The sequence below is a fragment of the Perissodus microlepis genome, chromosome 11 (genome assembly GCF_051167445.1).
Source record: "Perissodus microlepis isolate ML-2025 ecotype Zambia chromosome 11, ASM5116744v1, whole genome shotgun sequence".
NCBI lineage: Eukaryota > Metazoa > Chordata > Actinopteri > Cichliformes > Cichlidae > Perissodus > Perissodus microlepis.
Window position 1 is genome coordinate 25,723,718 of NC_140471.1, and position 15,190 is coordinate 25,738,907.

The 15,190-nt window shown below is 39.5% G+C and overlaps 1 protein-coding gene across 3 annotated transcripts in view; it reads right to left on the reverse strand.

Annotated features, from left to right (window-relative positions):
- Nucleotides 1-10,011: 10,011 nt before the first annotated feature.
- Nucleotides 10,012-15,190, reverse strand: part of bcam (basal cell adhesion molecule (Lutheran blood group)) — a 47,854-nt gene continuing 42,675 nt past the window's right edge. Inside the window, exons 13-17 of one of the 3 annotated variants that reach the window (XM_084943627.1) lie at nt 14,950-14,967; nt 14,276-14,308; nt 12,671-12,806; nt 11,971-12,070; nt 10,012-10,181 (exon numbers count right to left, since the gene is read on the reverse strand). In XM_084943627.1, coding sequence (XP_084799753.1) covers nt 10,179-10,181; nt 11,971-12,070; nt 12,671-12,806; nt 14,276-14,308; nt 14,950-14,967 — 290 coding nt within the window. In that variant the 3' untranslated portion in view covers nt 10,012-10,178. The remainder of the gene's footprint in view (nt 10,182-11,970; nt 12,071-12,670; nt 12,807-14,275; nt 14,309-14,949; nt 14,968-15,190) is intronic. The other 2 variants (XM_084943628.1, XM_084943629.1) reach the window with 2 other exon arrangements.

Sequence of the window (15,190 nt, forward strand, 5' to 3'; positions counted from 1 at the left end):
CCTCCAGGTGTGTATGCCATATCAGAAGCTCTGGTTTAACACACACAAGTACAGTTTCTGTGTGCACTGATGTGTTTTTAAGTGCAGGCGATCACTGAAAACACAAGTGTGCAAGCCCGCGCGCGCGCGTGTGTGTGTGCGTTACTCTCCAGACAGCTGCCGTGCTGTAATGTTAGCTGATGGGAGGAGCCTGTAGAATGTAAAGAAGTTCTCAGAGGAGAAACTCTCAACAGCTGCTCTTCAGTTCCTTCGGGCTGTTCTCCCTCTTTTGAACAGCAACTTTCTTCTCTGATCCTCTCTCTCGCTTTCTTTCTCTCACTCCCTCCTACTTTCTCTCTTTCTCTTGACTCTTTCCCAGGGGATTTTTTTTTTGCTCTCAGCAGTTCTTTAAACCCAGCAAGTATGTGTAAGAATATACTAACAGAGCTGCCTTGGAAGTATTTTAAAACTCAGTATTTCAGTGTGTTGGAAAACTAGTCTTAGTGCAGTTTATTATAGAGTTTTTTAGAGTTTTTACTCTAAAGATAATCTGTTTTATAGGTTTTAAAATGGAGGCTAACTGTGGGTTATTGGTGTGATAATAAAGATGTAATTATTAGGTCAACGAATATATACATAAGCCAAAAAGATTAACCAGGTAATAGTCTTGTTTTAACAAAAAGTAAGTCTGGATAATTCATTCATGTTCTGCTTATCCAAATCCAAGTCAGGACATGGTGGTAGGCGGGTAAGCAGGGTACTCCTGACATCCCTCTCCCCAGGTACATATTTGCAGTTCATTCTGATGCTTGCAAGGTTCTTGCAAGCCAAATGAAATATATCACCTCTCCATTGACTTCTAGGCCTAGCCTCAGATCTCCTTCCAGTTGGATGTGCCCAGAGATCCTCTGAAGCAGAGCTATCAAACAGAAGGCTCCCGGGCCAGAAACAGCCCAGCAAAGACTCCAATCTGGTCCATTGGATGGAAAATGTGAATGAAGGCATACATTATGCACTTTTGACTTTATTTTTTATACATTTAACAGCTTTTCCTGCTGATAAAGGCCTCCTCCTTGTGCATTTTGACAAGCTTTTGCTTCTTTGTTTGTTAATCATTAACAATTATCAATCAGCTACAACTTTTATTTCTTACAATTTAAGCCCAAAGAGTCATGCTAACAGATTTTTCGTTTATTACAGCAGCATTTTTAATCATGGAGGAAAAACTGAGACACAAAGTTGAAATTGTACTTTTTCTTATATTAAGATGTCTTAGACATTAAATGTACAGTTCAGCTTCTTTACGCTGACAGCGATGGAAGTTTCGCTGGTGTGGCCCAATAAGATCAGAGTGGGATGTATGTGGCCCTGATGTAAAATGAATTTGACTTCCATGCTCTAAAGGGGGGATGATGCCCAAACCACCCCACCTGCTTCTTTTGACACAAACTAGCAGTGGCCCTTTTATGAGCTCACTTTCAAATGCCAAGCTCCTAAGGCTGAGCCCAAGCACTCAACAGAGGAAACTCATGTTGCCATCTTGTTTTTGTGTCCTTATTCTTTGGGTCACTACCAAAATCTCATGAATGTAGGGTGGGAACTAAGATTGACTGATAAATCGCCTTCCGGCTCAGCTCTCCCTTCACTACAAAGGTCTGGCCTACATTACTGTTAACACTGCATCAATGCAGCACTCCACCCCACACTCCATCCTACCATCAGATCCTGAGATATCTGAACTTCTTTGCTTTTGGAATCCTCCCTCCTCCAACAGAGAGGGAGCAATACACCAGGTTAATCATTCATCTCACTAGTTGGCTAATACTAAGCCAAAATATGTGTAATAACAATAATAAGCAAGAATAGCAATAACACTAAGCTAAATACTAATACACCAAGTACTTAAATATGAGGTAACTGACAACCAAAGTGATCAGAGAAAAAAAACAGTGCAGTATGTATGATTAAAAAAGTAATATCATATTAATGGGGTCAGAACCTTATAATAATGAGATAACATGAGCACATGATTTTTCCTATTATGTACAGCCTAATACCTCTATAAAGCACATACAAATCATCTGAGGTAAAAATGGGTTATTATCATATCATAGTAATGAGTTGTGTGCTCCTAACATTTGCTTTTGTTTAAAGGTAATAATATAAAATTATGCTTAATGGTTCAAGTTGTTAAATTGAAAAACTGAGTGAAAAATGTGAATTGGGGCTGCAAAATGCATCCCAGACCCCAGGCTTTTAGACTCTAATGCTTATAGATTCAAAATAGTTTTCTCCGAAGGAGGAAGAGTACATGACTATCTACCACCAGCAGACCCCCATTAGTTATTTCACATGAGGGATTTGTGTTGTCTCAGGGCGCTCCCTCTCGCTCCATTTTGGACCAATAGTTTAAGCAGTTCTGCTTAAAAATAGTCCTGACCTTCTGTCTAAATACTTGCACTAAATCGTGAAGTTGACTTAGGCTGTCATGGAAAAATGTAAGTGAACTTTGACCCTTATGGATTGATTCATGGAGCACAACATTCCATTAAAATAGATAAACATAGAGAAAGTGAAATTTTCAAAATAGACCTTTGTTTAAACACATCGATTCTACATATTTATTGTTTTCAGCTCATAAACTCAGCTGGAAATTCATCTCCGTCTATTGTACTTGTCCTTCATTCCCTCACACTAAACACAAAATTGCCAAACCAATTAAAATTAAAATACAACCAGCTGTGCCTTAATAACTAAACATCCCACAGGTGGTCCGGCTCTGCTGAGTGACACGTACTCACGCGCTTGCTGAAACTCAAGCGGCGGGGGATCTGCCGCTATTTGGCTTAATAGCACGCTCGCTGATACAATCAATGAAACAAATCTTTCTCTCGGTGAGATGCGTATCAGAAATACAACAAATAAATGCAAACTCACACAAGTATATGCACACACATGCACTTAATACACAGGTACCAGCTCTACGTTCTGTGACTCATCATTGCGTCGAGACAGTAAACAGAGTCAGGCCACACAGGATATTAAACCTTAGGACTGCGAGAGATAAACATTTAACACAAGCGCTTTCATTTTTATCATGCTTTTTCTCCTTTCCTCCTCCTATCCCCCTTATTCCTTTAGAGCCCATATTTGTTTAAAGCCTGGAGCCAATGTAGATTTATGACCTCTTTACAAGGCATCCTGTTTTGTCCTTCATCACCAATCACTACTTTCATTTCCTCTCATCCTAGCAGTAACTGCCTACTACACCATCTCCTCCCTTCAATTCACTCTCCACCCCATCCTGCCTTTAAATCTATTTTCAGCTCACTACATCTACCTTTCTCCCCCCCTTTGTCCTCTTTGCTTTTTGAAGTCTCGCTATCAATTATCTTCTTCCCTTGGTGCAAGCAGTCCCCTATTAATCTCTACATACATGCTGATCTTATTCTTGTTTCATTGCTCTGGGGGGGTCATGTGTGCTGCTGATTATGCAGGATGATGGAGCACATATTGCCGGTGAGGTTGCCACTGGAGTCTTGTTCATCCTGGATTCATCTCAACAGTGCTGAATAACGCAGTGTATGTCTGTTTATGTCTTTGTATACCGTAACTGTATGGAGGACCAAACCTGCCAAAAAAAGAGAAAGATTATGGCTATGCTGGTTCCATCTAGAACTGTCCAGTTTCTCAGCTGAACTATGACATATTTTGAATGGCTTACTGGTTATACAATAAAGCAGAAAAGGGACATTGTGGGGAAAGAAATGGGGGAAATAATGCAGGAGTTTTGCATAGATAAATAAAAATGGACATTAAACTGTAAATTTTATGGGAAGGTAAATACATAAGGGAATTAATACAAAGGTAAATACAGGTAAAAAGAAAACACAGCAAGTTTACACTGTGTCTTTTTATGTCAATTTATTTAAAAAAAAAAAAAGAAGCCAATATGCAGAAGCAGCGTGTAAAAATAGTACAATCTTACTGGACCCATAGGAATTAACAAGATAAATACCAGAAAATCAGCTATACTTAATGAACTGATGATCAGCAAGTGTGAGCACCTCAGGAAATGCAGAAGTTTTGGATGGAGGACTGCAGTATTTAGATGTGTCTTATCATAATACCAAGCAGGAAAGATGTCAGCAAGCACCTTAGAGAAGCAGCTGTTGTTGCCCATTAATCTGGGAAGGGTTATTTGGCCATTTATAGATAATCTGAAGTCCACCATTCTACAGTGAGAAAGATCATTCATAAGTTGAAAACATTCAAGACAGTCACCAATCTTCCCAGGACTGAACACCACAGCAAATACACTGTGGTGTGTGTATATATATATATATATATATATATATATATATATATATATATATATATGTTATTGGAAGTGAAACTAGATATACGTTTTTGACTGAAAATACAGAAGCAACTTATAAAACAAAATATTTATGGAAGTAATGTAACAGCAGTGAATTATTTCCGTAGTTTAAGTCCTCCAAAGTGCTAAGACCAACCCAATGCTACCGAGTGGCCATCAGATCCAGGCTGAGCAAGCAGAAGGGACAGACAGTGACTGTCATCCCTCAATAGGCCAACACTAAATTACTAAATCAGTTTAAAGCTACTGTAACCAAACCCAGTGAAGGGAGCATGAAGACTCTCAGCAGGCAGAGCAAGAGATAAGGGAAAAGGGAAAGGACACTGGGTGGAGTGACCGTAATCCCCCCTCATTGTTAGCAAGACTGAAAAGCACTGATCCACTTGTTCTTTGTAAAATAAAGCATAAGAAGATCTCAAAGTGCACACACAAACAGCACGGTACAAAAATGTGCACTAAGTCAATACTGTCAATCCATATCGGGCCTTTAGAGCTTGTGATTACATTTCAAACAATACAATTATTATTTATTCAGCAGCATTACTAACGCTGAATAAATAATGAGAAATAATGAGAGCAACTGACTGTCAACTTTCCAATGAAATGCTACATATGCAAACAGTTTTTTTGTAAAAGAATTTAGTGCATACCTTTAAAATAGTTTCCTTAGTCAAAAAGTATCTGAAACCCAAAATGCTTTAGTGTGCTTTAGTATCCCGACCGCCATTACATCAGCACAAACTGACACTGACATCTATACTTGCATTTTCTAATTCTCTCCTGTCGACCTGTGCTCTTATCCTGCTGGTCTCCATCTTCGCTACTTTGTATTCAAAGCACAGATGGATTTCAGTGGGTCACATTGATGGGAGACTTTTAATTTCCTAATGGAACATGAGTGGTGTAGTGGGTGAGTGTCAGAACAATGGTGCTAATAGGCCCACAAGCACAGAGGCTGTGTAGATGCATGGTGTTGGGCTAAACTGTCAAAAGGTATATACAAGGTTAGCACACACTATTGCAAAAGCTAGGAGAGGAGATTTTTAATGAAGAGAATGAACCAGCATTTTTTTTTTCTTCCTCACTCTTGATTAATGGTTGGTTTTGATATATCATTTTAGCCGCTATTGATAAGAATCATCCTACTAAGTGCTACTGATCTATAAACAAAGCTGCACCGCAATTGGTTGATGATTGATGGATTCATTTAAACTGGTTCCCAAGTATAAAAGCGAGTCGACAGAATGCTGCATCATGAAGTCGGCAGCAAGCTCATCCATAAAGCAGTTATTGATGCAAAACATGGGCTTCCTCGATTTGTCTGCTCTGTCACAACAAATCATGGAATCAATCAATGTGGGGGAAATTTACATAATGCCGGTTATATCAAAGAGATTAAAATTGGGTGCAAGCTAGGAATCAATTTAGATGTCATCTTCTAGGAAGTGCAAGAAAAAACACACGGATGAGTTACATCAAGAGCAATTAGATTTCTGGTGTGTGAATATTTTAGAGATGGTGTTCAATGCTGTGCAAGGATTTTAGCTGGCACATTATATGGCCAGACCTGCGTCCTTCAAACATTTTCTTAGTTATTAGAACATATATAAGTTTTTAAAAAAAACAAAACAATTTTTATCTACTTTTGTCATAAAAGGTGATGAATCCAAATTCCAAAAATACCAGTGACCACCAGTGCTAGACCTTAGCCTCCGTATAGACACTATTGTATCAATTTCAAACTCCTATAGTTATTCCATCCCAGTTTTTCAGAAAACCTTTTTCAGACCTTTGAACCGATGATGCACCTCGCATTCACACACTTAGGTATTCACACTGCCCACCTGTCCAGCTGATGGCACACCCCATCAGCCTTTTACAGCTGAGGGGAAAAAGGGACTGGAAGCCCTGGAAACATGTTGCAATGACAGGAATAACAACATAGGGAGGAGCCGTGCTGCTCTCTGGCAGGAAGCACCATGCCCTCCTGTGTTTTAAATGTACTGTAAAACAGCATGCAGCAACACTACATATGAGCGGGTGGAGGAAGGTTTGGGGTCTTCGTTCACCCCGTTCTGTTAACCGTCGGGGCTGGGATGCGGGGCCTCCTTGCTACTGCAGATAAGGAGGCGGACTGCTTTCCTCCACCCCAGAGAGAAGGGTTACATCCCCTGGGCCCGGGTATGGTTTGCCCCTCTGGGGGCGGGGGTACCCAGACCTGGGATATAGAGTATGTTTGGGGAGTGTGAATGTGTGTACAGTGCCTATTTGAGTTTGTCTCCATGTCAGATGAGTGCCGAGTATTTGTTTGTGTATATGGGGGTGGGAATGCACATTTGTGTCTCCGTGCGCCTGTTTGTCTGTGTCAGCTTGGGTCTTAGACTCCACCTCTCTGGGAACATCTCAGGCTCTCCAAGGTATGGAGGCCTATCTCCCCTCACCACACTCCCTGCCAGTGGCTGATGCCCTCAGACGTTGGTGTGTTGGTGGTTCTTGGTGTCTGGGGCTGGGCACTCATGTATGTACCAACTCACCCCTGGTGGCCGATTGGCGGGGCCTGGCGCTTGTGGCCTGGCTGGGCCTCTTCCGGGGGGTGGGGTGCCCTCAGGCTTCTGGGCCTGAAGCTCGGTCCTCTCTGGCACAGCTGGCTGCCGGCAGAGCCCGCGGGCACGTCACTGCAACCCCCTCTGGCCTCTGCTCCGTGGCTGCTGGGTGACCTCTCGTTTGGGGCTCTCCTCAGCTCTTCCCAGGAGGGTGGCACGGTTGCCCCTGTGGTGGTCCACCTTGGGTCCTTGTACGCTGGGGCCTCTGGATGTCTGGGGCCTGGATTTTCCCCATACCTGCTTCATGCCCTGGGGGACGGGGCTATGGCGCCCACACTCCCTAGCAGATCGTTACATGGAGAAACCTTTTGAATACAAGCGTGCTGATCCACACAGGTGTACACACGGGTGTTCACAGACACAAACTACACCCTTCCTGCCTGCTACCTCAAAGCACATTGTGCGCTGTCGATCTTGCGTGCTGCACAATAACATGTAATATTTAGTATCTACTGTTATCTACTGTTGGCTAGTTTATTGTGATGGTGTTGCATTTATTATGTTGCTCTTTTTTGTTTGTTTTCTCTTCTGTTTTTTTTATCCCCATACAGGTGATCCAGGTGTTTTGTTTGTTTTTCTTTTTTTTTCTTCACCCTTTCTCACCGTCTCTTCTCCCCTCTATTTTTCTTTCTCTCCCTCTCTTTCTTTCATTCTCTCTCCCAGTCCTATCCCCCAGTCATGTCTGTCCCGTCTGTAACAACCGAAAATCAAATAAATACATAATTATAATAAAGGTCAATCAAATGGACCAATATGGCAAGGCCATGATGATCCACTTGGTAAAGTAAATCCTCTGGGCATCTTTCTTGGCCTTCAGACAACAATTCTGATGCCTAAAAATCCAAACGGGACAGGCAAAAAAAAAAGAAAAAAAAAAAAAGGAATAACAACACAGAGAATATTTGGGTGAATGGGGTAATTTTTCTTTTTTTGTTCTTTTTTTTCATTATAAATTCTACATGGCTGGAGCAAAACAAAAAGATACATCAACACGTCACAACAATGTACCACAAAATATACAGTATACAGTAAAGAGAGAAGAGTAAAGCATTTAAATGGAATCTAAAAAAAAAAAATTCTCTTCTCTCAGCAAGTGGAAACGCATTGGAAAAAAACATCAGTAGTTCAAATATTAACAATCCCCTTTCTAAACAACTTTTATACTGTACCATATTATTTTGATATAAAACAAGTGGGAAAAAAAGAAATCAACTATCTATCTTCACCTGCCCCCACAGGGTTGCTAACACTCAACATGTTTTGGTAAGATCAGCAGACAGACAGTGAAAACATAATGAGCTTTGTGGGCACAGAGAGTGGTTTGAGGTGACCTTTTTAAAAAAAGATATAAATCAAGGCCAATACTTCCAGTGTAAAACAAAGTAAAAGGGCATGTACCCCTTTATCAAAGCTTTTGTTTTCCTTTTTTTGCCTGCCGACAGTGTAGGGGATAAACAAAAACATCGTACCTAAACACAGACACACCTGCTGTGACACTCAAAAGCTTTCATTTGGTAAAAAATAAAAGGTAGATACCCCAAGAACATCCCCAGTCTCTCCCACACCTCCCTCCCCTGCCTGTTTCAAACTAGAGTGAGCCTGTGCAAGTGATTACTCCCAACAGGTGAATCTGCGACTAGTGCACCGCAGCTGCTCAAGGTCCCAATTTGTTGTCATGGGAAAACAACAGCACAGCGGGCTACTGTTTGAGATTGTCAACCATTTCACCAAATTACACCAATTTCACAGCGAAATCTGGTGAAAACTGGGCTTTCTGAGCAAAACCACTGTGTGCTGTGCTCATGCGGATGGTTCCTCAGTTTTCACTTCACTGGCCCCAGCTTTCATCCTGAAGTAGGTGACCAAAACGCTGTGAAACACTGAGAAATAAATAGTAGCCATTACTGCCGGCAACTCAGTAACCACAGACACCTTGGACTCCACATCATGCACAGTACTCCTCCTGCTTGATAGGCAGAGTGAGCATTATTTGAATTTACAGAGGAAAACACAAGCACATAGGAAAACAAGTGAACAGTTGGTATACTGACATAATATACAAGTGCGCTGCAAATGGCAGGAACAAATTTGTACAACCTAATAGCTTGCTTGTTTGGTTGCTTTTCAGCTAGATTAAAAAAGGCAAGCAATTTTAGAGACAGAATTGGTGTTATTAAAAGCCTGGATTGTTTCTACTGAAAGCTAATTAGAGACACTGAAAGACATACATACATACATATATATATATATATATATATATATATATATATATATATATATATATATATATATATATATATATATATATATATATATATACATATATATATATATATGTATATATATATATATATATATATATATATATATATATATATATATATATATGTATATATATATATATATATATATATATATATATATATATATATATATATATATATATATGTATAAACAGTCACAGGTGGCAAAACTGCAATTAAACAACACTAATGCAAACACAGAGATTCTTTAAACAAAAACTCGACAGTTATGAGTGCCAAACAGTGTGCTTGGGGATTAAATGTGAGCGTAAATCATAGCTTGCTAGGGAGGTGAATCAAACAGAGTAACAACCGGGTGTATTTTTGCCTAATGTTACCAGCAGAAAGGAAAGATATTTTAACTGCAGACTCCAAAACAGAAAAGCTGTTCAGTGTTATGCTTAAATGCAGACTAACACTAGAAGAAAATGAATTTGAGGTTTCCTTTGGGGCCAATAAGAAGATTCTGTCACTGTGTTTAAGCATGTGCCAATCATACTTCTTAGTACAGCTCTTCTCTGCAGAGGAGTGAAAGACATGATTGGTAAATTAATGAATTATCCAGTGTTGTCAGAATATGATTTCGCACATGTATCGTTTTAAACCTGCGGTAGCACAAGTTGGATAGAGGTCTAAGAACTCTATCTTAAAAAAAAAGGCAAAGTAAAAATAAAAAAAACTCCACCCAACTTGGCTATTGCAGGTTATAAAACAAGAATAGCCAATGCTGAACATGCTGAGTAGCCACACCGCTCAACATAAACCCATGTCCCTGCTCAACCTCTCATTGCCCCCACAACTTTAATATCACCAGTCTAGAAAAAAATAAAATAAAATTAGCCCTGTTGTCTTCATATCCTGTTGTCCTCTTCGCTTCATCCTTCTGGGAGCCTTTTTCATCATCTGGTTTTATCACTGTCAGAGAGAAATGACAAAACTTAATAAATATGACCAATATGCAAAAACAACAAGAAACAAACACGCCTATTTTTTTTGACAACTTCCAGAAAATATGCATTTATTGTCCACATCAAATGCAATTAAATGGAAAAATAATCCATAACTTCATAAATTCTTCATACATATTCTTTTTTTTCTTCTTATTCAACAGTTAATTGCTGGTAAATTAATTCATTTAGATCACGGCACAACAATGACAATAGCGTAAAATCATTTGAATGTCGTATAACGTTGTATCAGAAATATCTACAGCTAGGTGCCCAAAAGATCCAGCAGCTTTCCTGGTTTGTGGATGAAATCTAAATCTAAAGCATAAACCAAACCCATGGTTTTACAACACTCAATAAATTTGCTTCTGCATGGCATTGAATAGTGCTGTTCTGTCAGCAGAGATGCACACAAAGTATTCAATAGGAGGTTGGAGGGTTTGAAGGGATACTTCAGATTTCACCTGCTTTTACTTTTTGATTAAGTTTAGGTTAAAGATTGGGATTTGGGCTAAGGTCTGCATATTAACAAGTTATTCTTACAAAGTGTACATGTGAGGCACTGGGAGTGAAACCTCCGGTGCCACTGCCAAAACCACAGTCACAGCACTGGTGCCAAATAGACACCTTATGTTGTAATGTTTTCTTTTCATATCTTGCAGTATTTTCAGAGAACTTTATTACTTGGAGTTGACAGATAAATATAAGATACACAACATTTTATCACAAAATACCACTTTTTATGTACAAAATATCACTGGCGTGTTATTAAACTTTTACAGACTTGTGTTACTTTACTTGGCATTGTAAGAAAATCCTTTGTCAAATGTAGAAGTCGAGATTTACTTTCAGAATCCAGTGAAGTGCATCTGTGGCACGAAGGCTGTTTTCATATTTTAATAGCATCTCAGTAAAGAAATATTAACTTGATTATGTATGGAGAGACAGACTTTTACATCTTTCTTCTCTTCTTGTTATATCCATTTCAAAAGCAAAGGTAAATGTCCCTGATATCTCCTTGCAGTTATGAAATGTCATCCAGTTTGCTGTCAGCAGTTTCAAAAGTGACATAAAACAAGACTTTGAAATTCAAGTCACACATGCCACTACAGTAAATTTAAAGATGAAATGTTCTACATTTGTGATGACATTTCTAGATGACTCCCCGCAGCTTTCACACCACATCATGATGGAGGAACCACTTTTTCAAGCCAGCTTCCCTTGAACTAAAACTGACTTTAGACACTCAATCAGAATGATGGAGGTGTGTGAAGAGATTTCTGGTGATTGTATCGCTCATGTTCATGTCAACCAGGTATCAAGGATTCTTTTAGGTTAGTAAATGTCTGCAGGACTGTGCTCATCCTTGGTGATGCTAAAAATACAAAGAGGAATACTGGCACTACCCCTTTTAAATTACTATAAGAGGCTTTTACATCACTAACATTTCTTGATGTTTTCAGCAAAAAGTGAGGCCTGACCACAGACACTGGCTGAAAATAACCTTTATTTCTATGCAAACAGTCTATCAAAATATGCAAAGGCTTTGTTTTTATCCACTGTGCTGAATTGTCCTTGACTTGCTCCTGCCCACTATTGTTCTGTTGTGTGACTCACACTCATGAATGCAGAATCAGACAAAGTCACCTAAACTCTTAGAAAAGATAAAATGTAGAGGTCAAGTGTTTACTTGCTCAGCCATTATAACTGTCAGCTGTACCATTCTCAATTCAGATTCATGGTTCTATAGGCCTAACCTGTTCTGTTGCATTTTTTTTGTTTAAGAGACCATCCTCTTCATTGGGCTTGTCTGTCTTCAACTCCACCACAACGCTACTGTTCGTCATTCCAGAGTTCCTAGAAATAGAAATGGAATAGAGAAAAAACAGTGAAAACAAAAGAAAAAGTCAGCGAGTTAAGTGTTTGTTGGGGCGAATATTTGCTTAGTTTTACAAATGGATGTAGACAAGAACAAATCAGTCTGACAACTTGTTTGCAAAATAAACCTGTGCAGTATTAATGCAGTTCTCCCAGTGGACCTGAAACGTATGTATCCTGTAACTCTATTCTGCAAACTTAACATTTACAAATCTTACTTTATTGTGTCAAATCTCCAAGCAAATAAAGAAAAAGAAACCCTGCTCTTGCTGCTAATCAGAATATTCTGATTATTTAAAATTAAATTTATTCTTGGAAGACAGATGGCACATTTGCAATTAAAAAGGATTATGAAAAAAAAGCTTAGGAAAGTTGTTATTCTATATTGTAAAAACTTCAGATGTATTTTACAATCAGCAACATCGTCAGTGCATACAAATAGATATCTATAGTCTTTTTAACAAATATTCTGGAATGAGCAAACCAAACACTTTTTAAGCACTTTGACTTTCAGTGGTTTTTGATTCATGTGATTATTAATCCCCCCTCCCATCCCTTTTGTCCCTGATCTCTACTCACACTTCCTTCGTGTCCTTCTTGCTGCAAGACAGCTTGTTGTTCTTGCTTAGGCAGTAGAGGAGGCCAACCAGCAACAGGAGGAGCAGAACACACACCACCACAGCTATCACCACCGTACTGGAGCCTCCCTGTCCAGCTACAGTGCCGCAATGGAAGTACATATGGGAGGAGGGATGGGGGGAGGGTCGGGGGGCAGGTGGGAGGTTTGCGAGGTGGAGGGTTGGTGGGAAAGTTTGGGGAAATTTGATTGGAGGACAGATGTTTAGGGGAATCATGGAAGGGTTGATCATGGTGGAGGAGGTGTGAGGATGGAATGGAGAGTTTTTGATTTTCAAAATTTGGTGTTATCATGGGAGGGAGAGAATGGGAGGATAGAGAGCGAGAGAATGAGATTTGATGGAGTCCAGGTGAAGACAGTTGATGGATGGGTAGTTGGAAAGGTGGAGGGCAGAGGATAAGGGGCGGGGATTGGGATGTGGGGTTAGTCTATCTTTTGAATGCAATGACTGAAATGTGATGCGACCCAAAAACAGGGCCTATGTCTACACAGATAATACTAGACAGCTAATGAGAGCAATGAAACAACACTGAACATACTCACCCAACCACCTAGACTTGTATTACTGTACTTGTGAAGACATGACGCTATAATATGTTTTCTCAAGCTAACATTACTAACCCTAGAAAAGATTACTGAAGCCTATTAGGACCCAGTCATAATCAAAAACTATATTTGTTTCTGCTCCTGTCACTGTCCAAGGGATAAAAAAAATCTGCCCACCTGCAACACATCATTAACAAGTAAAATGTGAATTATTCATTGGTTTTACAGAGGGTCATTTGAAATGTTATTGTGTATTGGTTCTGAGTATTGATTTTCTGATATCCCCAGGAAAATGTTGGCAGGAGTACTTTTAGTACTTTTCTAACTTAAACTGCAGTGCTACAGTATGAGCCTGATATTACAGTCTGTGGTGTCCTTACAGACAAGGTGAAAGATTAGGTGGAGGAATGCTTCCTTTCCTGTGTATGCTAAAAAAGGAAACCTGGAACATTTCCACCAAAATGTTGAAAATGAGTAGGATGCATGAAGTCTTCTCTGAATCCCGAAGTTATAAAAATTCAATTGATGTTCCCAAAGAATACATTTTTTAACTAATTTTAATATTTTCATGACTATTTTGTTAAATTATCACTTTTTTAATTATTATTTTTACTCGCTTTTTCATAATGTGGGGGGTTTGGGGCCTGTTTATTAGACAAAACAATGGCATTTGGATATGCTCTATAACATTTTGGCAGGCACGTGTTAGCTTTTTTAGTTTTTAACATTAAATTATTTAGGAAATAAGCAGGCTGATCAAAAAGGAAAATATTCATGATTGGTCTTTGAATTGTGTGATACTTCATACAGGACCTATCCCTTCTCACTTCTCTAGAAGCATATCTTCTCAGCTACAGTAATACAAGTACAGATACACAAAAACTCTTGTAAACACAAATACATGAAACCTTTGTGTGTGTAAACAGCCATCAATACACACACAGCAACTTACATTTGTAGACGAACACCATACACATGTCAATAGGGTTAGCGATACAGACCTGACGTTAGCACAGGGTTTCCAGAAAGCAGCACTTCAAGAGAAAAAGAGTTTCTCAGTCCCATAGCATAGCAAAGCAACAACCACAACACACACAATGCACACCACTAAAAAGATACTTAGCTAAAGTTACTTAATCTACACACAGCATCGGATGAGCGGAGAAAAGCAGAAAAAGCAAGGAATAAGAAGGCAGCTGGAAAGAAGAGGTGACCAAATAGACACAGTAAAGAGACGAAGAGAAGAGTGGAAGGAACAGAATAGAATAGAATCCTTTATTGTCCCCAAGGGGCCACAAAAGCTTTTGGTACCATCCACAAAATATAGGACAGACATCATACAAAGGTGACAAGAGAAGAAGAATAACAATGTACAATATCCACAGTGTTCGGTAGTTAAGAGGGCAAATATACAACGTTACAGTACAGCAGAGGAGAGTGTGTGTGTGTGTGTGTGTGTGTGTGTGTGTGTGTGTGCGTGTGTGTGTGTGCGTGTGTGTGTGTGTGTGTGCGTGTGTGTGTGTGTGTGTGTGTGTGTGTGTGTGTGTGTGTGACATGGAAGGGCTGGGGCAATAGGAAGCGGATGGAAGGGAGTTTCTAAATTACAGGGTCTGTACAACAAAGAGTCCTGAGAGAAGAAGGGAGGAGAGGAAGAGGAGGAGGGAGAAGGCTCTACCTTCAGCTGAGCTGCCAACTGCAAAAAGAGAGGAGGAGAAAAAAAAACAAGAAAAGATAGATCACGAAGATGTAAAACAGCAATTCAGGACTGCATGGCACCAGCTACAGCTTTATTATCAATAACTTTAGTGAGAGCCCATTTTAAAAAGCAAACCGTGAAAGAAGCAAGCTATAAAGGTTTAGATGCAGTTTACAAAAGGTGAAAGAAGATCAGACTGTAGTTGATGTTATTAGCAGGC